At 45.9% G+C, this 25,760-nt stretch overlaps 2 protein-coding genes across 17 annotated transcripts in view; both read right to left on the bottom strand.

Moving 5' to 3' along the window:
• Nucleotides 1–7,759: 7,759 nt before the first annotated feature.
• COX18 (cytochrome c oxidase assembly factor COX18) lies at nt 7,760–12,493 on the bottom strand. Its single transcript, XM_086890856.1, has 6 exons — nt 12,224–12,493; nt 11,000–11,100; nt 10,658–10,821; nt 9,152–9,264; nt 8,706–8,816; nt 7,760–8,084 (listed from the first exon to the last, which is right to left on the bottom strand). Exons 1-6 carry the CDS (start codon nt 12,491–12,493, stop codon nt 7,902–7,904), a joined length of 942 nt encoding a protein of 313 aa, XP_086746982.1. The 3' UTR covers nt 7,760–7,901.
• A 1,733-nt stretch (nt 12,494–14,226) lies between these two features.
• ANKRD17 (ankyrin repeat domain 17) overlaps nt 14,227–25,760 on the bottom strand; it is a 69,038-nt gene continuing 57,504 nt past the window's right edge. For 8 of the 16 annotated variants that reach the window (XM_086890866.1, XM_086890865.1, XM_086890858.1 and 5 more), the window contains 14 exons: nt 25,396–25,571; nt 25,000–25,162; nt 24,165–24,260; nt 23,853–23,969; nt 23,124–23,334; nt 22,483–22,930; nt 22,242–22,397; nt 21,879–22,028; nt 19,750–21,398; nt 18,765–18,962; nt 17,911–18,159; nt 16,014–16,189; nt 15,735–15,899; nt 14,227–14,853 (listed from right to left, as the gene is read on the bottom strand). In XM_086890866.1, the coding sequence (XP_086746992.1) occupies nt 14,794–14,853; nt 15,735–15,899; nt 16,014–16,189; nt 17,911–18,159; nt 18,765–18,962; nt 19,750–21,398; nt 21,879–22,028; nt 22,242–22,397; nt 22,483–22,930; nt 23,124–23,334; nt 23,853–23,969; nt 24,165–24,260; nt 25,000–25,162; nt 25,396–25,571 (4,014 nt within the window). In that variant the 3' untranslated portion in view covers nt 14,227–14,793. Of the gene's footprint in view, nt 14,854–15,734; nt 15,900–16,013; nt 16,190–16,373; nt 16,482–17,910; nt 18,160–18,764; nt 18,963–19,749; nt 21,399–21,878; nt 22,029–22,241; nt 22,398–22,482; nt 22,931–23,123; nt 23,335–23,852; nt 23,970–24,164; nt 24,261–24,999; nt 25,163–25,395; nt 25,572–25,760 lie in introns of all 16 variants that reach the window. The other 8 variants (XM_086890868.1, XM_086890867.1, XM_086890860.1 and 5 more) reach the window with 2 other exon arrangements.

Genomic DNA, 25,760 nt, shown 5'->3' on the forward strand with positions numbered 1-25,760 from the left:
CAGCTCAGGAAAATCAGCTTCCAACCTACCTTGCTGCATCTGGCAGGAGACTGTCTGCCTTTCTAGGGAAATAAATCAGTACAAATACTTCCTAAACCTGATGCTTTTAATGTGGAATTTACCAAAAAGTGAGGGGTTTTTCATGAATTTGAGCCAAGACCAAGGCTTTTGAGAATTTATTCGCCTAGCCAGCGTGAGATGGAGAACACCAAAATACTGGGGAATTTTCAGTGAAGAGAAGCAGCTACACACAGAAAACACAGAGCCTTCCCTCACATCTGCCATCCACCACCATGTTTGGATGCATGGAAAATCCCAGCAGCAGAAAGGTGGAGTATGGAAGCTTAGCCAAATCTGCCTACTGTGCTGGGGCTTGGGATAACCCCCATTAATAGGGAGATAGGGCAATCAGTGGAAATTAATCCATACTGCCTGTCTCTACCTTTACATGCTGCTGCATCCAGACTTTTAAAGCAACCTTTGGAAATCAAGAGGATCCATGTAAAAAATTTAGTACTCCGAAGAGGAGAAAAAAATTGTTGCTGTGCTTTTTCCAATTGCCAAGTTAAAGGAATGTTATTGAGGACTGTCTTACATAAATGTTCCTCGACCTCTGAATGAACCAACAGGTCTTAAAAGCTGCATTAGCCAAAGCCAATTCCCACAGCAAATGAAACGCTCAGCCGAGAGTGCACTGGACTCTTCTACGGGCAAGACAAAGGAAAAAATCCAAATGGCAAGTTAGTGTTTCCTGCTTGGGCCTAAATGAGCCCAATAAGCTCGTGATGAGCAGCTGCCAGCATCCAGACAGTAAAACCACAGCACACTGATTCCTCCTAGGAGCAGCTAAAGCTGATGGGAGCGGTTTAAGGCAAGAATGTAATGCCTGAAGGCCAGATTGCTGCTAAACATCCTACTGCTCCTCAGAGAAGGCAGAGGGCATTAGGAAAGCCAGCCTAGAAGCCCAGGCAGGATCTCATTCCCAGTTCATCTCCTGGAGCACACTGAGGAGCCCCATGCAGCCCATACCCCTCTGAACATCCCCTGCCCTGTGGCACAGACACACAGCCATGAGGGAAACAGCCCCAACACCTTCAGCCCTGCCACTTAAACACTCAGCTCTGCAAAACAAGGAGATTTTAGCAAACAAATGTACGTCCTTTAGGTCACATATCCTCTTTGTGTCTGGATACAGACACACATGGAGTCTTTACACTGTAAAAAGTTTCATTTTGTAGAAGTCAACCTGTACCTGGTTATTCAAGAAGGATCTCGCAGTCATTCAGATGCACTGATCCAGGGTGATTGTTACATGTCTCAGGAGGTGATTTCATGTCACATGTAACACTAATGAGGTTCCCCGAGTAAATTCCTTAGAGCAAAAATGTCTTCTGCACTCAAAAAAACATCTCTTATGAGTCAGGTCCTGTTGCTTCCGGGGTTCTCCTAGGACATGCAACATAAAAACCTGCCTAATGTCTGTCCTTGGGCTGTGAAGGAGGACAAAACCCATAAATAAAAGCTGCAGTTCAAAACTCCTTCATCAGTTTTGCTTAGACTTCCCTACGCAAAGCTTTTGTGGCATGAAAACCAAGCCTCTGGGGTGGTATATACAAAGACAGTCAGTGTTTCAACATCAAATTTTAGTACTAAAAGGCAACAGAGGCTGCAAGCTTGGAATAGCAATCAGGCTTGTTCCAAAAAAAAAAAAGCTAAAAGTCTACATAAAGCAATCTGTGGGGATTTAATCAGTGATAAACTTCAGACAGAGCTCACACAGTTGACCTCTCAGAGCTTTTCTTTTGCAATTTGATGTATACTCTAAACTTGTGGAGACCTATGATGAGGAGCAGTTTATTTGCTCAGCTTCCTTCCATAAACCAGAAATGTTTAGCTGGAAACAGTCAGGAGGGATCCTACCACGCACACTGCGAGGCTCGGCCATAACCCGTACATTATGGGAGAGAAACCAGCGTTTGTTGCTGAACCACTTCTGTATTTTTGGCAGTAATTTCACACACAGGGCAGGAGACGTGCTCCTCATCCGCACCCAAACTGTGGCATAAGCAAAGGGATAAAAAGGGAAACAATCTTTGCATCATTCTACTCGCAGGAGGAAGCAAATGGAAGAAAAGAATGGAATCTTGATGCCGCTGAAATCTGTCACACAATTCCTGCTGGCAGCAGCAGGTTTGAGGCTCCAGAGACTCTCTGAAAGGATGAATTGAGGTGGATTCAATCAGATGAAGGATAAAAACCAACAAGCTTGGGAAAAATTTGGAAAAACTTTTGGCCCACAACAAGTCCCAGTGATGCTCATCCGAAGAGCAATGAGGGAAGACAGAAACCAACCCAAAGCCACAGATGCTGAAAGCACAGGAACACGACAGCTCCTCAGCTCAGCCCTGAGCCACAAATCCACGTTCTGCATTATTTAACAGCGATACAGCATCCTCTCACCTCACAGAACCTGGGGGAGAAATGTGGTAACAGGCTAAAACACCAGACAGATTTCACTTAGCCAGAATAACTGAGTTACTGTTCCCTGTATTCAATATTGCCTATCTTTAGGATTTTTAGAACCTGTTTAGCAATCAAGGCTTTACTTCTTCACTTCAGCACCTCCCAGATTTCATTCTGCTTTTCCACCAACATCTCCAATCCAAATTTTGCACTGCCACAAGAGCAAACAGCTTGTGACAGCAAGTAACACGACCCAGACTGGCACCGGAGCCAGGCTATTCCTGTTTTGGATCCCATCCTTGGGGAGCTGGCAGCGCTGGAGAAGCACGCGCGCCGAGGCTCCGAGCTCTCGCGGCACTCTGCTCCACTCTGACGTGCTCCTGTCACCATCAGCACGCTGCAGCAACGGGAATCACGGGGGAATAGCTAAAACATAGTCCTGGACACTGGAGGTACCTGCAGGACCAGCTGTCAACGTGCAGCTAGGCTGCATTAAAGCATCGCTGCTCCTCTTTTCTCTCTTAACTTCTGCAATTAGTTCACTCTAAACAATCTGAAGGGGAAAAGGTCACCATGTATTTTTTTAGAAATTGTTGTCGTGTGCATAGTCAGTCTCTGGGGACTTATTTCTGGCTGAAATCATGGCTCTAAATATTTTCAAACAAAGCTTATCTCTCAGCTTTCCAGCAAGAGCATTTAAAGTGGAAAAATGCAAGACTAGCAAAGCTTTTATTAGCAAATTAATCTGAGCTTGTTTACTTTGTAAAATACAAGAGAATTATTAGTTGCACTCTGGAGCAAGCACTTAGGCAGTAATGAAATAAAAATCATGAACCCTGCAGTGATTACAGAGGAAAATCAGGGGCTCTTGGCAAATGGCTCCACTTGGGAACCAATGGACCCACTTCCAGTCCTTCCCCATTCCCCTTCTGACAAAGCTGCACCTTCTCCACTTACACAAGTTAATAAGGACCTAGTGCTCAACTCTAACTCTGGCAGTGCATTAAAGAAATTCCTAAAAACAAGAAACAGAAATATTTCCAAACAGCTGAGCAAGCATCCAGTCCCTCTTTACAGACCCTTAAAATATATATATATATATATATCTCGTTTCATTATGTGGCCAGCTGGACTTGAACAAAATGCACAAAGAACTTGGGTTCTAAACTAAACCTCAAGTAAAAATCCCTTTAGTTGTACCCACAAGGTTTAGGCTACATTGATATGAAACCTCCAAAAAGTTGCTGTCTGCCAACTTTCAGTCTCCAACTCTTCCCCAGAGCAGAAATAACGCCCTTAGAGAGAGTACTGCCACTATTTAAGTTTTATTAGATACATTTCTGAGCAAGTGATTTCCCCCAGTAGAAGGTTTTATCACTTATTTTCTCGACAGAAAGGACTCAAGGTCAGGAGTTTGTCCAGAAGAAGGTGTGCTCTGCCTGCAGCAGCTCCCACAAAGGTATGCTTGATAAACCTCTGTCAGCAGGACAGAGGTCAGGTTTCTGTTCAAACTCAGGTGCTGAAAGAAAATCACTGCACTTGAGTGTTCTGGTACCTCCACTAGACCTCTCCAATCAAATCCAGCCTTTCAAAACTTCCAGGAAATCCATATTTCTAAATGTTACCCTGTCAGAAAAAGTACACAGTTCACCATTTTCCTAAACACATTCCCAAACTGAAAAACCCACACAGGGACAAAGGGGAATCCATCACAGCCCTTACATAGGAAGAAGGACCAAAGCCAAGCTGATGATCTCCCCGGCTCAAGTCGAAGTATTTCATAACTTACCATGTCTCTGCCTGAAGATTGCTGGCCCATCTCAGGTCATCCTAAAACACAACAGTGGAAAAGCACTTCTTGGCTTGCTTTGCTTGGCTGCAAGAGCACATTTTAACTACAACCCAAAGACCTTCCTGCCCTCTTGCACTTCCAGGGATCCATCACTGACCACGGGTTTCCACTCTATCCCCTCTGGAACAAGTGCCCGCCGCTGACCAACAGCCCCCCTGAAAACTCAAGGTAAACTTACTCAGGCCCGAACTCCTGAATCCTCAAGGTCCTTTTCTTCAGGAGTGGATGCTGCTGAAGGCTGGCATTTGTTTCCAATTAACATTCTTCCTGTTACAGCCTGTGTGGCAGCCACTGACGTCCCAAGCGGCTTCTCAACCTCTCCGTCCCCTCCGTTTCACACATTTCAGCCTTGGACTCGTAAAGCCGAAACCAAGCTGGTGACAGCATCCCAAATTCTCAGCAACAAGTACCAAAACCATCTTTCTACTGCCCCAGTGTGAATACAGGAGTGTGATTTCCCTGCAGGAAGGCTGGGTACTTGGCACAGGAAAATGCTTTACCTCCCTCCCTCCAGGCCTGAAAAGGCCAGGTAATATTAAGCCTCAGAGCACACAGAACAATATTCCTCATTTTCATGAGGGATTTGAGTACCAGGGATTCTGAGAGCTGGAAGATTTCCTCCTGAAGCCCAGTCCCTACAAGCAAGGCAGTAGTGGTCTTTTCTTTTCCAATTTCAAACAATAAAAGGGGATTACATTAAGTAAAACAAGCTAAAAAAAAATTATTTACCATTACCCCAGTTGCAAAGTTAATTAAGGCAATCAAATTAAGAACAGGTACCTGGACAAATGAATCCACAAAGCTCAACTCCTTAGAAAAAAGGAACACGTGGATCTGTGCACTCACCTTCACGATGAACCTAATTTACACAGGCTTCTTTAAACATCCCCACCCAAACCCAAAGCCTGTAACACCCCAGCTGTGTGCAGCAAAAATGGATCAAAACCTTCAGGGTGCCACTGACGTAAAGCACTAATCCCATATTCTGGATTTTTTTTGTGATCCCTGAAACTTAGAAAATGGAGCAAAACACCTCACTCAGGAAAGCAGCAGGCTGCTGTTGCTTTTAGCACAATGCTGAGCTTCAAAGGAATGAAGAATACCTTATTTACCATCAGAAATCAGGCAGATTAATTAAATATAGATAGGATATGATAGAATTAAAATAAAATAATATCAATTATATTAAATATATTAATTATAGTAATTCTATTTTATTATATTTATTATATTATATATAAAAACCAGAGTCCTGCTGCCAGCTGGCCACACGGCTGCACAAATGCAGGGCTTTGCAAAGACAACCAGGGATTGTTCTGACACCTGCCCACTTCCCTTGGGCATCCTCAGCCACAAAGAGGGAGCAGCAACTGAGTTCTCCCCATTATTTCCAAGCTCAGCCGTGTTGAACACTGGGTTACTTCAAAGGGGCACGGCAGCGAGGTGGAAAAGAAGTGTACACTGTAAAGGACAGCCTGATTAAGTTCTGAAACAGCACCAAGATGAAAGACAGAGGAAGAAAAATGTTTTGGTCCAATCCTTGCCTGCCAGTGCTGGATTTCAGAACTTGGCAGCTGACAGGAGCTGGAGCACCCCCGTGTGTACAGCAGCGCACTCAACAGCACTTTGACACGTTTTTTTCTTTCCAGAAACCGTGGAATCGTGCCAAAAATGACACTTAGTCCGGGAAAAAAAATTCTTGCACTTCAAGGAATCCACCCTAGTAACTGAACTTCGGATGGAGAGTTTGGATTCCCCACTAAAACAACCCCAAAAGACAGCCAGGTGGACTGGCTAGGTGTCAAATTCTCTGGCAGACAGCAGCATCCCCTCCAGCACCCTGTAAAAGGTGTTGGGTCGTACTGACATCTCATTCCTGAATGGGACAGGGGCCAACTCACCCCAACTCCAGTATTTCAGGCTAATAATCATCAAACACCGAGACGAGGATTTCAGGGCAGACAACGTATTTGGATGGAGTCATTACTATGGCTGAGAACAGAGGTCAGCTTTTGGGTAACCGATGTCTTTTTCCAGGGCACAACCACCAAAGATAAAAGCATCACAGCCCTGTTCTCCAAGCCCACACAGCATCTCCAAGACAGAGAATGAAACATGTATTATCCAGCCAGGATATTCCAGCACATATTCAGGGAAGATGTACTTGCCTGCCCTCAATTCCTTAAGCTCAGGCTCCCTCCTAAGTGTATGCAGGGTTCCAACAACCCTCTTCCAGACCTAAAATAATGCTGTGAGAAACCCACCACCAAACACACTCCACTGGAGGAACCTTCTTCTCCTTTGGCTCACACTGGCAGGTCTTGCAGTAGCTTCAAAAGGTACAAGGGGTGTAAAATAAACACAAATAAATGGAGAACTGCAAATCCAGCGGTGCCAGCTTCCTGCATTGAACATACCAGGTCCTGACAGAGCTGTGAGGCATTTTTTTCAGTGACCAGTTCCACACCCCTCTTTATGCTTCCCAAGCAATCTCACGTTGTTTTTTCACTAGACACAAGACACAGCTGCTGTCAGCCTGCCCTGCTCCCAGGCTGGGAAGGTGAGTCCCTCTCAGCTGAGGCTGCTCAGGAAGGAGAGGTGACTTAGCACTGCATGGAGCACCAGCTCCCTCTACCAGCAGCTCCCCAGAAAGAAATTCACTCCCCTTTGCACAGCCTTTTCCCAACACCTTCAGATGAGGCAGAACGACAATATTCATTCACAGCAACCTCTAAGACCTTTAAAAACCTAGAACATTGTCCTACCTGTAATGCAGACCTGGAAAGGGCTTTATCACACTCCTTCTGATCTCCTTACCTGTGGACTTTGAGATGTTAGACACCATTAGATGAGATGCTTTTGGCTGCTTTACCTTCAGTTTCACACCTGTTTTGGGGAGTTTTTTTGATACAAGAACATCCTGGCAGCATCCAGATCTAAGTCTATCACTGATGTTCTGAGCCTCCTAGCAGTGAAAACAGTGAAAGCCATCGGTGAAACATCCCCACAGGTGAAGTGCAGTATTATATTATTCTTATATTAGTACAATGACATCTGCACTTTTTCTTCTAAACTGATGATTTCAGTCAGCAAGTGCATCTCAGCCCAACCTGTCAAGTTCCCCTAGGCTATCACAACAATTCAAATAAACGCTTCCCAGTCTGCGTTAAAAATTCTGCTTCTGAATTTTTGTCAGCTTACAGCACCGTAGCAGCTCAGAATCTTTTAAAAAGGTAAAGTAAATCATTAATTTCCTGACAATTTTAACAAAAAAACCCCCCAAACCTCTTCACCTTCAGGACTTAAGAGTGAAAAAGAGGCAGGGTATATGAGTCACTGTTTTATTTAACACTCACCTGGCCCAATTTCTTAGGATAATTCAGGAGACAAACCTGGATTTCTGGACTACTGCAACTGCAAAGAAGACCACCCTTGAAACAAAGCTACCCAGTAAAGACACATTTTTGCTGACCAATCCCCCTCTTCAGGGCCAGCCAGCGTTTTATTGGGAAAATAAATACACGGCAAGTGAGTACATCTGACTAAAACAGCGCCACTTCATTGCTGAGACAGCTCCTCCTGGGCTTCAGCGGCGCCGTTTCCCCAAGCTGTACCTGGCAGCCAAGGCAGCCACCATGTCCCTGTACGGAGTATCCGAGTCGGATTTGGTCCTTGGAATGCAGCAGAGGCGGCGGAAGGCGGGGGAGCGCAGCAGGAGGTTGTGGCACAGCCCCACGAGGCTCGAGGACAGCCAGTACAGCGCCATGGACTGCAAGGAGACAAGCACAGCTCAGCTCCCTGGAGGCAAGGACAGCGCCAGCCACAGCTCTGGGTTACTGCCAGCTCCTGAGAGAAAGGACTCACCTACAACACTCCTCCTCTCCCTTGCAATAAGGGCTTCCATGTGAAATGGAACTGGCTCTCAACTCCTCTGGGGAAAAGAGCCATCTGCACTGAGGCTCCTTAAATTAACTCCTATTAAACCTGGCTTCAGCTTCTGGATTTGAAACTAGAATTAAGCCAAACAACCAGGCAGTGTTTTTGCTAAGAATACTCTGCAGCAGAAAACCTGGTGAAAATGAGAAGCGTTTGAAGAAAGACGTGGAAAATTTCCCAGTTTAAGAGCTACACTGGTTTCCACCTAACAAACAATCACCCATGGGTCTTTACATAAAGCTTTCCTCTCCTTTTTCAGGCCACATGAAGGACATTAACTCCTTGACTTGCAAAGTCTTGCTCCCTGAACAAAGAAACATTCCAAAGGCAATGAGATTTAAACACACACACACACACAGAGACAGAAGATTTGATTGATTTTTTTTTTTAAGCACGCAGCAGTGGGAACAGGAAACACGTGGGGCTGTCCTTTAGAGGTCACCTGGCTACTTACAGAGGGCACTGTGGCAGCAATGGGGATCATCACCACCGACACCAGGCGGAACAAGTTGGTAACGAGGTTCTGGAAGCGGGAAACCGGCATTTTTCTTTGGGAGGCAAAGATCTGAAAGAGGAGAAACTCGCAGTTACCAAGCAGCTCTCTCTGAAACGGCCGTACTGAGGGTTAATCTCATTAGAGAAGCGTTGTAAAAGAAACTGTAGTCAAGGCTAAACACTACTGCAGCTCAGGGAGGTCTGACACACGTCACATCCGACCTGGATGTCTCAAACAGAGACACCTACACATGAAAATACACGGAGCAAACAGGCGATGTTTCACTTCTGCCCAGTGCATTTAGAGCAGTGATCATCTGCAGCCACCTTTGTGTGCTAAAGTCTGCATTACACCCTAGTGCAGTCACCTGCAGCCACTGCTGCTGCTTTATTCCACCAACCTACCTCCACCACCAGCAAATTCACCAGCCCCAGGGCTACTGGCAAAATCCACGTGGAGTCAGCTGCTGTCAGGTCTCTAAACCACAGCGCTCCTCCTGAGGAAAACTGCTCTTGTACTACAGGGAAAATTTGAAGGAAACACAGAATTCAGTGTTACTTCGCTGCACCATGTGTTAGATCACAGACACAAGTTTCTAGGTATGTGGTAGAAGCTGAGACCCAGCTTAGGTCATGACAGCCAGGGGCTGTGATCAATCTGTGGTAAAAAATAGCTCGATCCCAAATATTTGACAAGTCAATGAGGAAAATAACACAGTGCTTATTTCCTGATTTTTAAAAAAAATTACGTTTTTCTTAGGAACTGTGTAAATAGACACATTTTTTGCTTAAAAGAAGAAATTAAAAACTCTTGTCTAAAAAAATCAGTATATAATTTTTATATAGTTTAAAATTTTATATACTATATATAGTATAAAATTTTATATAATGTATAATTTATATGATATAATTTTATATAGTTTAAAATTTTATATGCTATATATAGTAAATTTTTAAAATAAATTTTAATATAAATATATATTTATATATAAAATATTGATATATATAAATTTTATATAATAAATAATTTTATAATCCATAATTTTAATAGAATGTATATTTATATATATACATTTTATAATGTATATTTTATATATAATTTTATATAATCTATGATTTATATAACAATTTTATATAGCATATAGTTTTACATACTATAAATATAATAAAATTCTTACATAATGTGTAATTTCTATAATGCATAAATTTTAATAGAATATATATTTTTGCATATACATTTTATACTGTATTTTATATATAATTTTTATAAAATGTATAATTTATATAATATATAATTTTATATAGTATATATTTTTATATACTATATATAGTATAAAATTTTATACAACGTATAATTTTTATAATGCATAAATTTTAATAGAATGTATATTTTATATATACATTTTATAATGTATATCTTATATATAATTTTTATATAATGTATCATTTTCTATAATGTGTAATTTTCATAAATATATATAAAAAATATATATAAATATATGTAAACATATAAAAAATATATATATTTGTTTTTATATATTTTCAATATATTTTTTAATGTATATATTTTATAGTATCATTTAAAAGATGCTCACAAATTCACCTTGTCCACAGCATTCCACGTGGAAGGAAAAAAAAAAATAGAGATTAACAGTGAGTGTGCCGTGGCACGTGTATTACTTGCTAAACAGGATTATCAGGCTACATTAAGCTTATAACTAATACAAAAATCTATTTATTACCTATCATTTATATTAATTAATTAGATTAAACTTGAACTACACTCAGTTTGAAACCTGAGCAGCTGACGGGTTTTGTATCAGCCTGCAGCCCAAGCTCAGGAAAGCCCTTGAAGGAAGGAGGTGCCCCGTGAGAGCAGCGAGCCATGTGAGAATTGCCAGCGAGAATTACCTGCTGGGCCCAGGGCGCCGACGCTGCAGTTGCGCAGAGCCAGGGACACGCACACCCACATGGGGACCTGCACCCACAGCAGCACGGTGGCTTTGAAGGGGTGGCAGTTGTCCCGGATGTACAGCTCCGTGAGGATCCGCCGCATGTTCTTCCTGAAGTGGAACCTTCCGGAGAGAAAAGCAAAAGCTCAGCTCTGAAAGGGAACAGAATAAGTCCATCGGTCACAGGCGGGGAAAGAAAACCTAAGCTTTGGGCCAAGGCAGCATCTTGGGTTTTTTTGTGTTTGTGGGATCCTCCCCCTTGCCAAGGATTCAGGAGGTGAGTACAACGCCCCTCTCGTACCTGGCCACCTTTTCAGACCATCCCAGCTGCTTTCCACGCACGGACACTTCATAGCGAAGGCGCTTGGCAAGTTCCTCCACCTCAGGCTGCAGGTTTTCCAGCTAGCTAAAGAAAAGGAGAGCTGTTTGGGCACAGTGGTAGGTAACAATTGCTTCCTCTCCTCACCTCTATTATCAGTTATCCCTGGTAATTCAACACCTGAACACGTGTTAAACTTACTAATTATCACTGTGACATTTAATATCTGTACAGGAATTGGACATGCACATTGCCACCATATAAATTAATATTACACATATTAATTACCCTTCTATGATTTAACACCGGCACGGGTATCAAACATATTAATTATCACTGCAATTTAACACCTGTACAGGTAGTAAATGCCTGTGAGGGATAAGGCATCTTGTTAAGGTTTTATTCAACACCAGTGAACTCCCTTCATCTTTAAATAAAATAACCCTGTGAAAGTAACAGTGACAACAAGTAATTACAGTAACAACCAAAGTTCCCTCTTACTATTGCCTGAAATGAAGAGAGAATTTGACTCTTTTTAGGTTTTATACTTTTTCAAGAAAAAAATTACTTCTACCACAGCTGAAATCAGGACAGTTCTTAACAAGTATCTTTTTTGCCTCTATTCAGGACCAGTAATCAGCTACTTTGGCTTAAGAAGACACAGCTTTAGTGCCACCTCAACGATAAAAATAAACAAACGACAATAATAAAAACTAATAATAACATACAAATATAAACCTGTAAAAATAGGAAAAATACATAATTGCTAAGAAGATATTATTTACGATACACTGTATGTAAGGTGTAAATGCATTGTGCTATACATGATAAAAATATATAAATAGTATATGTAATAATATATATATATAGATATACATATATATAGATAAAAAGAGTAATAAAGTAACACTTTATATATTTATAAAATTCATGTATGTCCATGAGGACACAACTTGGCAGTGAAGAAAGTCAGCACCCACAGAGACCCCACCACTACGCGAGAGCGCACTAGACGCTCGCTTTTGCAACCGAAAAAAAGCACAAAATTTAACGAAATTCCTTTAAAAAAACCAACCCGAACCCGCTGCGATAGCAGAACCGTGACGTTTATTCAGAGGTTAACTGAGGGGCCGTCTATTTAGCCCTTCACCGGTGCCTCTCCCTCAGAGCCTCTCCCGCCCCTCAGAGCCCCCTCAGCGCTCCCACCTTAGCCAGCAGCCGCCCCTGGTGCGCGGCCAGCGGCAGGGTCACGGCGCTGCGCAGCACGGCGGCCCCGCCGGCGATGGCGGCCCAGCAGGGCAGCCCGGTGGCCTCCTGCAGCGCCGCCAGCCCGCCCTCGGCCCAGTGCACGGGCGCGGACCGAGCCACCCACTCGTACCAGCCCTCGGTGCCGCCGTGCCCCGCTCCCGCCGCCGCCGCCGCCGCCGCCGCCAGGGCCGGCGGGGCCCGCGCGCCCGCCCGCGCCAGCCGCCACATGCCGGCGGCTCCCTGCGCTGGGGCGCATGCGCGGCCCGCGCGCCGCCGCCGGAGGGCGCCGCCCCGCGGCCGCCATGGCGGCTGAGGGCACGGGAAGGGCAGCGCGGGCAGGGGAAGCGCGCCTCACCTCTCACGGAGCTCAGATCCGTGTGAACGCCCTCCTGCCGCGGGCAGGGACACCTCCCACCGCAGAACGTGCTGAGCTGGACATGAACCGAGAGCATCAGGGACACCGACACCTGGGTATCCCCAAGGATCACGCCTGGGAGTGCTGTCCTAACCCTGCGCCAAGGTTCGGGGTCTTATCTGAACTGGCTTTGAGCCCTGCCAGGGTTGGGCCAGTGTCTCACCCCTCTTCCAGTAAATATTTCTTCCCAATAGCTAGCCTCAATTTCCCCTTTTTCCCGTTTGTACCCCTTTTTTCTTGTCCTGTCTCTCCATTTCCTGACAAGGAGCCCCTCTGGAAGGTTGCTATGGGGAACACGCACCACCTTCTCCAGACTACAGGGCCCCTACTCCTGAAAATTATATATTCATGAGTAAGTAATCATTAACAAGCACTGTTAGCAGTGTTCTCCTCCCCAGCCAGGTTCTGACCTGAGTCTCCTCACCCCTTCTGGGGCAAGGAGACGTCAAAACACCCCTTAGACCGTACACACTCTGCACCGTGTTCTCTTCCTCTCCACCTTTGTCCTACCCCTGGTTCTGTTCCTTTTGCCCACTCTCAAAAGAGTATGTTCCCTGGTTCATTGGATTAATAAAAAGCATGACATTGTGGAGAAAATATAATTTAAAAATTCTGGGAATAAAAATGGTCTGGCTCCCCTCAGCCAAGATCTCCCGTGCCCAACCCTCTGCCACAGTGGTGGCATCAGGCCTGTTAGTGCCCCAGGCATGGATTAAACTGTCAGGTCAGCAAAATACTCTGGAATTGATGGTTGTAGTAAGGACTGAGCACTATTTCTCAGTGGGATTAATAATTAATAACCCTACACAGCACTAAAGCCTGCAGCAAATGATTGTAGCAGAGGGGAAGGGCACTCGCCCACACCACGAGAAGGAGCGAGACGGAGTTTCAAACCTTTTCCTGAGCAATTCCTCACTGGGATCCACTTTGCTACCACCAGATCTTAACAGGACGTATTTCAGGAGATCAGAGAGCTGGAAAAAGGAACTTGCTTTTATTCAGAGCTGCACCTAATGGCAGATATATGGCCTTGGGTATGCAGGAGGTTTGTGGACACCTCGAATACCACAGCAGTTACAAGGCAGTAGTTTCTGAGAAACACCTGAGGTGTTTTCTTGGTTTTTCAAAGGAGGAACCATAATAAAAGCAAATAATAATTCTTACATCTGAGTTGTAGATCTTCTTTAAATGCTCTGGAGGGGCACTGTACAGGAATCCTGACTGAATCAGTGTCACTGCTTCACCCAGCCCACTCTTGCAGGACCGACCCTCCTTCATCTCCTGCTACTGCTGTCCACAGCTCCTGACAATGTACACAGGAATTCCCACATGGACTCTTCCAAATAAACCTTTGTGGGCCTCATTGACACCTGCCTTTGGAGCCTTCAGCAAGGAAATGCTGCTGAATGCTCTCCTCAAATGTCAAATATTCGTATTATAATACCTATGTATTCTCAAAGAAATCCAGCACACATTTGGAAACCGCCCTCTGATAATGCCTGGGGTGTTCTTTTTATAGCTTACTTAAATTACACAAGTAGAAAAGTTATGCTTATTAATAGTTTAATGTATGAAGGAAACATCCAGATTTCTGAATATGAAGGTACATATCTCACATTAATTTAAGTCTACATAAAGTAGAGCCTCTATAACTGACATATTGAAATTTACTTTCTGCTTAGCCATTTGTTATGTAAACAATTGTACATTTATTTGCCATTCTAAAACTTCAGGATCAAGTTTACATAATTTTGCTAAATTTCTGTGTTTGCTCAGAAGCAGTTTACAGTACTAAAACCAACCAGCCAAAGAACAGCTTCAACAGAAAGTTATGTCAAAAAAAAAAAAAAAAAAAAGGAAAAAAAAAAGAAAAAAACAAAAAGAAGAGGAGGAAAGGAAAGAAGAAAGTCTAACTAAGTTGAAACATATGATGGTGGGGAATGGGCGGTCACAATGTTCACAGAAAAAGGTCAGTTAGTAAGTTCTTCTGCAAAAAGCCTACACACTTCAGTCAAGCACATCAGTAGAATGATCTGGGAGCACATAAACTGTTTCTGCCAATTGTGGTTTCCTCTGCAAAAAAGGAATCTCAAGGCCAGCACGTTGATCCCACTCAGCCCAGTTGGTTCATATGCACACTGTTCATGTGAGGTGTCCAAGTTCCAGTCCACACCTGCAAGAGAAAGCGGCGTTAACACCGTGCTTTGGGCTGCTCCAAGCGGGGCACAGCTCACAGGGACAGCGCAGGGCTCTGGGGTTTCCTGTCCAGGACAATTACCAGGGCTCTGGGTGGGCAGCACATGATTGGCAAGCCCAGTTCCCGAATCCCTCCGTTCCCACAGCGAGGCACTTGCTCTCCTCTTGACCTTAAGTTCACACAAACAAGAACCTGACTGCTGCCACTTCATTTTCCCCTGACACCTTCAGCTCCGGGGAATCCCAAGTGTAACCAAGTGAAGTTCTCTTTGGGGGACAAAGTTTCCTCGTTAAATCAGAAATCCACTCGTCAGAGCAAAACCCAAACTGAGGCCAAACCCCCTCTCCCTCACACCTATGGTCTCCCAGAGCTGGGAGCTGCTCTCCACAGCTCCGATCATTCCCAAACAAATTAAGCCCAGAAACATCTTGATTTAGTAACAGTTGTAACAGGGCCCACTCTCTAATTAAGCATAATGACAGGATATAATCTAACCAGAGCTACTGATGCTCCATTACAGCATTAGTTCCTGAGTACGAACAAGAGGTCATGGGGAATTAATCCCTCTGCCTAAATAATATTTAGTGAACAAGCCAGGCAAGACCAGAGCAGCAAAGAGCTACTTACTCCCTCCCTCAAGAGCTGCTTTAGCGTGCTCCTAACACAGTTACAACATCCTGAACTACAGAGCCCAGTGTCGCTGTGTTCCCAGCTTGGCAAGGGAAAGCTTTCCTAACAGGACATCAGTTGGCTTTTCCTATGAAATTTTCCCCCAGGATTTCTTTTCCCAACTGCAGGGACAGGAATCGCGATGCATTTTAGATAAAACACCCAGTGCAAAGAGCAGCAACAATTACCGTCTGAGGCCCGTTGTTTTCTGTGGAATTTGAAACCATCTTGATCAGCGAGTTCCAAGAGGGGTCAGCAGCATGAGGCCCGTTAAAGATGGGGCCTCCAGTACCATCTGTGATGGGGGCTACAGGAGGAATTATGGCGTTCCCATACACAGAGAAAGGCATTCCCTGCCGAGAAGGAAAAGCGACAGTCAGGGCGCTGCCACCAATGCTGCTAGCGCTGCCCAGACAGAAGGACAGCAGGGGATTCGTGCTGCACTTCGGGGCCGAGGAGGTCATTACCCCAACTTTCGGGAAGTCCATGTATCCTGCAGGGACGGGCTGATGGAATGTACCGGAAGGCGCTACGATTCCCGTGCTGTCTCTCTCCATGGCTTGGTGCGAGAACACGCCTGGGTCAGACATGGGCCTGTGGATCATGTGGCTCCCCATGCCGCTGTGACACCAGTCCACTTTATCTGAGGGCACAGAGACACAGAGTTACCCACGGCCCCCTCACCGTCCGCTTTCCAACCTCCGGGCATGCCAGCCTCCAGGCCTCCACCGGCTCTCGACAACACCGGCATGGACAACACCAGCAACGGTACCTGCAGCCCCCAGGCCGGGAACCCTGAGCCACCGCCACGAGTCTGGGACAGTTACCTGCAACCAGAGCGCTGCCCCTGCAACTTTCCTCCATTTCAACAGCAAAGCTGGAATCTGGGCTAACTCTCCCTCCTCCAAAAACCTCAATTCCTCGTGCCTTTGGCGCTGTGGAAAGGGTATGTACACTATCAAGACTATTTGCTCTGCTTGGCTGCTGTTCTTCCATTAATTATCTAATGTTCTAAGGGACACAGAAGTACCTGTGCAAACCAACACCAGAAAATGACCAGCTGCAGACATGTGCTCACATCCTAATCCTGTGAATTCATCGGAGGCAGCTTGGTATTGGTGCACCAGTTCAAGCCCCAGACATCCAAAAACCCAATTTTCAAAACAAAACCTAAGAAATTGTATTTGGAGAAGGGGTAGAGGAACATTCCTGAGGTACCCTAATACTCAAGTAGAGAAGAGCCAATCCCACTGTGAACTGAAAATCGAAATGTTGAAGTAATTGACCAAAGCAGAAAGAAAACAGCATCCCAAAAGCTGAGACAGGCACAAACGATGACTTTTACAGCCACACACTGCAAATAAATAGTGAATTTGTAAAGCTTTATCTGGGAAAAGGCTGCTGGTGAAATAAAAGAAGGGTTTGTATTTGGGGAAAAATTGCAGTACAGTCAGTCAATTAAAACCTTCAGCTGTCTGGACTCAGTCAAGGATCAAAACAGATTTCTCTGAGAGGTGGAGCAGTTCCAATCCTTGCAGGCTTTCCAGAGCAGATTGGATAAAGCCCTGAGCAACACAGGCAGAACTCATGGCAAACCTCATGTTGTGCAGGAGGCTGACAGGGCATCCAGAGGTCCAACCCTACACTCTTTCAATATTCATACTCACCCATCCGAAGCAAAACCACCTAGAGAAATTAAAAAAAATCAACTCCCCACAAAAAAACCTCAATCAGAACGAAAAAAGTTCATCAGTCTCCCAGAAATTGCATCCAAGACTCCTGACAGGTTTGGTAAGAAAAGCTGTAGCATCACTAGCTGAAATTGTTAATAAATTCTGAATTCTATGTGACTCCGGGGGAGCCGAGAGCCTTGTGGCAGAGAAATGGCTGAGAAGAACAAAGGAAACCCAAATGTGGACTATTACCACTTTTATAAAGCACCATCCTCGGCACATAAAGTTCTACATTAGCTACAAATTAAATATTAACTCCTACTGTACAAACAGCCTCTTTATCAACAAAAAACACCAGAAAGCTGTCTTGTGACACCCTAATTTCCCCTCTTCCTAAATTCAGTGATCCTCCCTGTGTTCATTCCTGAAAACCCTGTTTTTATTTTCCCTGCTCTTACTTGGGAGTACCAAATCTTCACAGCCAGAATGTTTCAGAACCCCGAGGGTTTGAGAAACCTCGTTAAAACAACAAAGTGGACAGGAGGGCTAAGAGAGGTCCTTGCTACAAATCCTTTGGAAAGAAGATTTCTTGTGTTTTTGGGCACTCACTTCTGCATCCTCCCGTGCTGAAGACAAGCCTGGCAAACACAATGGTGTGATCAATGCAAGTGCATTTACAAACAACACCTACCTTGACTGCCACCTATACCTTCGAAGGACCAGATCCCACTGTGTCCCACCGGGGCAGCCAAGTTGCTCCCAATTACAGAAGGAGTAGACGTTCCAGTTTGTCTAATACGTGCAGACCGTTCAGTCCCAATAGGAACAGGAACTTTTCTGTCCTGAGAAACGTTACTGGGTTTTTCTGATCCCAAGGACACTGCTGAAGGGGTGGGAGAGGGTGCTCGTACTCCAGAGGACACGGACTGAGCGGGAGATTCTGCAAGGAGAGCAACAGGAGCACTTAGTGATGGCAGCCAGACCCCACAAACCTGTCCTTCAAAGCAACAACAACAACAACAGGGAGCCGGTTAATGCCAGATTCATCCACCTCAGGATCATTTTATTTCCAGATCACAGAGACACTCTCCCCTGATTCAGTCTCCTATATAAAATGCTTATCACGCCCTGGCAGCTCAGCCACTGGAGGACACACACAGACCACAACATCTTAACTAAGCATCACTGTCCATCAGCAGCAGAGGATTTGAGAATTGTATCCTAAACCAGAGCTGAAATAAGACCACGTAAACCCATGTTTTTGTTGGGTTTGTTTTTCCTTCTTCTTTTTGATTTGTTCCCTGAGGGCTTTTTTTTTGTCATTACTGTTGCCAATAAAACAGACTATCACGTTCCCTAAATAAGCCAGCACTTAACAGCTTATTTGTTTTCTGTCCCAAAAACTCCTCACTGCAGGGGGACAAAGGTCAAGGAAGGTACCAGAACTTGCCCTGGGTATTTCCCCTGGAATTCCTTACACAGTTCTGCGGGACACCTTTATTTATGCTGCAGCTTCTCCGCAGCTTCCTGCTGAGCACAACTCACCGTTTGATGCTGATGAACATGGAGGCAATAAACTAAGAGGGGAAAAATGCTGTCTGTTAAAATTAGCAGCCGCAGGCGCTCCTCCCAGCGGTGTCCCGGGCGCGTAGATCTGCCCTCCCGACAGGTTCGAGGCAAAGGTCCCCAGGTGTGTAGAAGAAGGTGTTACAGAAGCATAGGGAGAATCCATACTGACAATACCTACGGGGGAAAACGGGCACCAGTGACTCCCACAGCTCCAACACCCTATCAGGAGGTCACCCCAACACAGGAATATAAAGGAGAAAAGGAAAACTTTTCTCCCCTCCATCTTTGGGGGCACATGCTACAATTTTCCAAAGGGAACTGGAGTATGAAGCTTCCCACTCAGCAAGTCCATTCAGTATGTGGCAGTTGTGCTGCATACCTACATCAAGAATGATTCCTATTTCACTAACATCAAATGGCACCAATTAGCCCAGATATTCAAAATGCAAGAATTACTGCTCCCTTCACATCCTCTTCAACGAAGAAAGGGAAACATAACATCTTAGGGATCTAAGACTTACGCGTTTGTGTATCTTAGGGGCATACAGGGCCACAGTCAAAATGCTGACTGGTATATCGAGATGAAAAAGCTCAACACCATCTTATTCACAAAACAGGAAAAAAAGCTCAGCTGTATCTCTCAATCCACTAACACCTCTGAGGTGACCTGACCCTTGGAAGATGCTGCGTATTTAAATGCAGCCCCAGGCCAAGGTATCGCGACCTGGCACAGTCACTGTCTGGAAGGGAAGGGAGGTGGAAATTACAGTGGTTTTTTTTTCCTTTATCTCAGCTACTGGGTGGGGAGCAGACTGGAATGGCCAAAACCCTATTTTATCAAGCCCATCAGCTGCCACACAGTTACTAGATTTGACAGGGCACTTAAAATGAACTCAACTTGGCTTAAAAACCGCAAGAATAAACCGTATTACTACGGCATGGACACGAGCCAGAGACTTACCTGAGGGACTTGGAGCTGGCCTCTGTAACGGTGGCCTAAAACCTGGGGCTTTGGAAGTATCAGACTGATGTAAGGGATCTGAATTTGGCAAAAACGAGGACTTTGCTGATAGCATGGATTCTGGCGTCGTCTGAGAGGAAACGACGGACCCACCCCAGAAGGCATGAGCAGACGTGGGGCTGTTCTCAAACAACGTACTAAAGGGCCCAAAGGGCAGAGTAGCACTGAAGTTGTTCCCCATGGGCTTGTTCGCCGGGTGGGCCGAATTCTGAGAAGCACTTTGTGTACTTAAGGTAGAAGGAAGCTGCACTGAAGAAGGAACGCTGTGGGGCCTTTTGATGTGGTTAACGTTGAGGACTGCGACGGAGGAGTTTTGCACGGGAGCTGGATTCTTGGGGACGCTGCCGGTTCCGTGCACCGGCGGTCTGATGGCTGGGGTTTCCATCTTGGCTGCGGGCTGAGCGGAGCCCATCGACGGCTGGGACGCGGGGTAGCTCATGGGAGCGTTGCTCGCACCCACCGCGGGAGCGGATGAGCTCGTCGCCGCTAAACTTGGAGGCACGACCATGCGAGGATCTGGTGCGGGAACCTGAGGTTGCTGGAGAGGGGGCCTGGCCTCGGGCAGAGGAGCTCCCGGGGGCTGCTGATGAGCAGGATGCACAGAGGAGCTGCTGGTTCCCGGATTGGGCTGCCTGCCGCCGGTCGAGCCGCCCGCATCCACCGCGGGCGGGCTCCCCGCTTCCGGCTCGGACGGAGGCGCGCCTTTATTGGGAGAGGCCGCGGCGCAGTCGGGAGGACTGCTCCTGGAGACGCCCGGCGGCTGCGCGGGAGGAGAGGGAGACGAGGGGGAAGATGCGGGGTAGTGTTCTTTGGCAGTAGGAGTCGGATACGTGGTGTTCGTGGGCGCCGTGCTCGTGTTGCTCGCCGTGGTCGTCACGGTGGTGGTGGTGGCGTTGGACGTCTTCACCACCGTGACGAACAGCTGCCTCCGGACCGACGGCGAGCTCGGGTTGCCGCTCGCCGAAGATCCGGGCACGGTAGAAGCCACCGAAGTCGTGGTCGCCGTGGGACTCGTCGTCAAAGAGCTCGCCGAGTTCACCTGAGAACCGCCGCTGCTCTGGCTGCTGTGGCGAGGCACCATGTGAGGTTTCGGCGAGTTGGTGGCCCTGGCGGGGCTCAGCGGCCTGACGGGAAACGGGCCCCACGTGGACTGGGCCGGCGGGAAGGTGCCTCCGAAGTGCGTCATGGGCAGCCGGGGCGGACGGATCTGCTGGAACGTCTGAGCGGCGAGGAGCGCGTGTGCAAACTGCGGAGGAGGGTAAGCCAGCGGAAGAGAAACTTGGAAACCAGGCCGCACGTTGTTCACGGGGTTCTTGATGCTCTTGTGAGTGGAGGCTGAGGAGATGGCAGGCACGGTGAGCGCAGAGGCGGTCTGAGACGTCGACGAAGCGGCTACGGTGGTCACTTTGATGCCCACCAGAGAGCTGTTAGCAGCTGTAGTGGCGGCAGGTGTCGAGGACCCTATTTTGGAATTTACTGTTGAACTTTTCAAACGGTTCTTTGGAATAAGTTCATCGATTTCCTTATCTGGATCCTTAATCAGAGCATTGATCAACTGTGTGGCCTGTCTGGTTGATTCTGTGCCACCCCTACAAAAAGGAAGGACGGGGAAAAGTGCATCTCAAGCATTTACACACATCAGAGCCAAAGACCTCCCACACACAATCCAGACTATCTTCTACCACCTTAACGCAAACAGGGAAATAACTCTCCATCCAAAAACCGAGCTTGGCACAGTCCAGCTGCTGACAATTACTCAAGAAGTTCAAGCTGAATACTCAAAGTCCCCAAACACTCACATGGACAAAACATTGCTTCCCTAAATAGTCCTTCATATTTCATTCACTTCGAACGCACTAACAAGCCCAAACACTTCCAAGTGCTACATAACCTCATCTCACAAGCTGTCTTGTGCACCTGCTGGTGGCTGTATTCTGTTTCCCCACCCCATTCATCTCCCCTGCTTTCAAGGGATCTTCCAAGATCAAGCCATTCATTTTCCTATGCAGACAAACATTCCACAAGGAGAAAACACCCACAGGACGGAGCCAATGCAGGATCCTGCTCACCTTATTGTGATGATTCGGTCTCCAGTTTTATCCTTCTGTTTGTCAATGTCTATGTGCGCTCCTGTGCACTCCCGGATCGCGTTGATGTTACATCCTCCTCTGCCAATAACTCTGGAAATCACAGTTGATGGGACAGAAACCTTCTTGGATCTATATAAAAAAGAAACAATATTAAATAGGAAACACTTCCGTGGCAAGAAGCTGTGGGCAGGCTGGTCAGAAGAACACTGTATATCTTCTGATTCAATCTGTGCAGCAGCAAGTTTGTGAGACCTCAAACCACTAAGAAGGTCATTCAGTAACTTCAAGGATGGCTATGCAAAGGACAGCATCAAAGGGAGGCAGGGGAATTATTCTGCTTACCTTCTCACAACTTCCTTCCAACCTTCTTCCCTTTTCTGACCACGTTTAGGACTGGCGATGGTCAGCTTTCCATTTGGAGAAGAAAGGGGAGAAGGAGCAGATTTTGTGCAAGTAGACAAGGAATTACTCGTCACCTCATTAATAACTTCAGACAACCTGCAAAAGGAATGAAACGCTGTCATTACATGGGGGAGAAGAAAAGGATGACTTGCACTTGGCATCCATGGCCACAGGAACTTACTTGATGGATGACTTGCCAGGGACTGCTTTCTTCTCATCCTTGGGACAAGTGACGAGCACCGACGGTTGCTTTTTGTTGCTCTGTGTGTTAGTGACAGCTGTGGAGGAATGATTGTCACTTTTGTGGCTGCTGTTGCTATTGCTGCTCTCATCGCTACAGCTGGAGATCCTCATGTTGTCACTGTCACCACTCTCACTAGTGCTGCTGCTCTTGGATTCCCCATTCACCTTCTCAGGCTGGCTATAGGAGATCGGAAGCTGATCATCAAATATAATCTGAACGTTGTCAGGGGTTACTTTGTTTTTCCTGTTTTTCCTCTTGGAGCTTGTTGTGGTGATGGTGTTATTCCTCTTCCCATGAGAGCCTGCTAACGTTGTCCAGGTTGCAGATATACCTATGGTGGTGGTGGTGGTAGCACTGGGAGGCTCCATTGGGACCTCGGGATCATCTGATAGAGGAGTAAAGAAAAAGCAGGAGTCATTTAGCTGGTCTGAGGAAACCTGAGTATTCTGCTCTCCAAACCACACCTGTCCTATCAAGCAACTTTAGGACTAACTTCTTTACAAAGCTCCAAGAGGCACACAAAACCCTTGACTATGAGACATCCATAAATCTATTACAGATGTCATACCAGCTCATACCGAATTTCATTCTTTTCTTGGAATAATTGCAGTAATCACCTTCAGCTTTTAACTTCTCTTTCTCCTGAGCAGCTTGAAGTTCAAAGTTCTCTTTATTTTTTGCTTCTATTTCTTCTAGTTTTCGCCTTTGTTCTTCTTTTTTCTTCCTCCTTTTCTCTTTTCTCTTCTCCCTTTTGGCAGCCAGAGCCAGTCTCCTGCTTTCTTCCCTTAGCTACAAGTCAAGAGCATGGAACAGCATTACAAGATGTCCCATGCATTTCAAGAAATCCAAATGCTTTTTATTTCCTTGGACTTGGCTGCTTTATTTCTATTACAATACTATGGCTTTTTCTAAATTAAACTTATTTTTTTTAATGATCAGGACACAAAATAGGGGTTAGACCTAAAATCCATGTGACTAAGACTACAAGATGCCACACTCATTTTTTTTTTCACTAATCATATTCAGAAATCCTTCTTTTGGTATAATACTGGAAAACCCTTCTTTTGGGTTTATTTAGAGAAAATAGCTACATATGTGCATTTCTTGATCCAATGTCCCTGAAATAATAGCTGAGTTCAAAGATTACCTGAGAACAACAAGGTGCTCAGCTCTGGACACTCCAATTATGGTGACTGCACACAATCCTACCCCCCAATAACTACTTTCACCAACCTTATCATCCTGAAGCCAAGTGAAATTGGAATTTTAAGAGAGAAATATTGCCAACTGCAACTCTTTCCACTTGCCTTCTCCAGGTCCAGTTCTTCCAGCAGAATGCTTGCGTTTTTGTTGGCTTCCGCAGCCTGTCTATCTTTGGCTTGAACGATTGACTCCATGCACAGGTGGCACTTCTTCAGCATCTCCTGAAATGACACAGCACAGAGTACAAAGTGCCAAGTGTCCTCGTTTCCTGCTGTTTTTTCCTCAAAAACACCAGTGGGACTGGTGCTCTGGCTGAAAGCTGGTGGCCAGTGAGCTGAGGAGAATTGCTAACACGGTGTCTGAAGCTGAGACACACCACTGCTCCCTCTCAAGTACCTCCTTGGCCCCCATCTTACCTTATCAGTAATGGTTGCTATGTATCTCATGCACTCCGAGTCAGACGGGAACTGGTTTACCTCTTTCACCAGGTAACGCACCACTTTCACATGACCCTGCAAAACAGATTTCAAGGACAACACTTTCTGTCAGACCAGCTGCCTCTGGCTTACTGAAAAACACTTCAGCACTCCCTGCAAGATAGTTATTTGCAACTTCTCTAACTCCTGAAGCTCTCAACACTTTTTTGAGCTCTTTCTCACCTTCTGAACCAGTGAGGCCCACACTTGCACATTTCTGACAGCAGAGAAGGCAAGTAACTACCTCTCATCAGGTTGCCCTTGCTCCAGAAGTACTTACACAAACTTCTGCCTGTTTTGGGGCTGTTTTCAGACACCCATCTCTAACCCCTTAACAGCTACGGGCTGCTACAGTCATTTGCAATGTTTCCAGTACTGCAACACCTCAACTACACTCCCTTACTAAGAGAAATCATCCATAGGCTCAAATCAGGCTAAAGTGCACTTCTTTTGACCCAAGTCCTCATCATCTCTTGCAGAAGGAACGAACCCTATTTCGCCCCAGTTGTGTCACACAGAAACACACCGCAATTTCCACCCCACACACACACGAGAACCAGCAACACCACATCGCCTATAAAGCAAACTGCAATTACAGCTGAGCACAGATATCACACAGGTGACACACATGCCTGTTTCTGAAGATTCAATGCCAAGTGTTCAAATTAACTGACATACTAATCAATATGTAGCTTCTGTCAGCATGTTCTACTTCTAACAGCTATGTAGGGATGAGCAATCCCAGCTAAGAGCCAAACTGAATTTCACACTCTACCTTTCGGAAGGCTGCCATGAGGGGAGTTATTTTCCTGTTATCAGCTGCATCCACATCAGCTCCAGCCTGGACCAGCAGCTGGACAACATCAAGATGGCCCCCATTTGCTGCCAGCCACAGGGGAGTATTCCCCTTCTTGTTCCGCACATCGATGTGAGCTCCCCTACAAAACCAAACGCCTTCTGTCAAACCCTGCATTATTCAGGCAGAAGGAAGCACTCTGATCCCAAGAAGAACTTGAGTTCTTGGGATGAATTAAATTGTGCATTAAAAACCAACAGACACACACAACCTTTCCCATTTACTGGCTATTTGGGCATACTGTTGTGTATTGGGAAAATGAATCCTAAACACAGCCACACTTTGGTTCAAGCTGCTCGCTTGCAAACACCGTACCTGCTGATGAGGAGCTCACAGAACTTGTAGTGCCCTTTGTCTGCTGCAATGGTTAAAGCTGTATCTCTGGATGAAGGTACCGGGGGAGCGTTGACATCTGCACCTTTGTCCAGCAGGACCCTGCCCACTTCCGCATATCCTCCGGAAGCCGCTTCCATTAACGGTGTGAGACCGGTCTGGACAGGCAAGCAGGAGAAAGAAGCCCTTAGTGGGGGGCTGAGTGCCTTACCTGAGACACACAATTTACTTACAAACACAACACATTACTGTCTTTACAACTTGTAAGCACCTCAAGATGAATCAACACTTTTCTGAAGTGACACATTTAGTGATGAGCTTTGCAACCACCAAAACCTAATAAATAA

This window comes from Cyanistes caeruleus, chromosome 5, assembly GCF_971803275.1.
Source record: "Cyanistes caeruleus chromosome 5, bCyaCae1.hap1.1, whole genome shotgun sequence".
In the NCBI taxonomy this organism is placed as follows: domain Eukaryota; kingdom Metazoa; phylum Chordata; class Aves; order Passeriformes; family Paridae; genus Cyanistes; species Cyanistes caeruleus.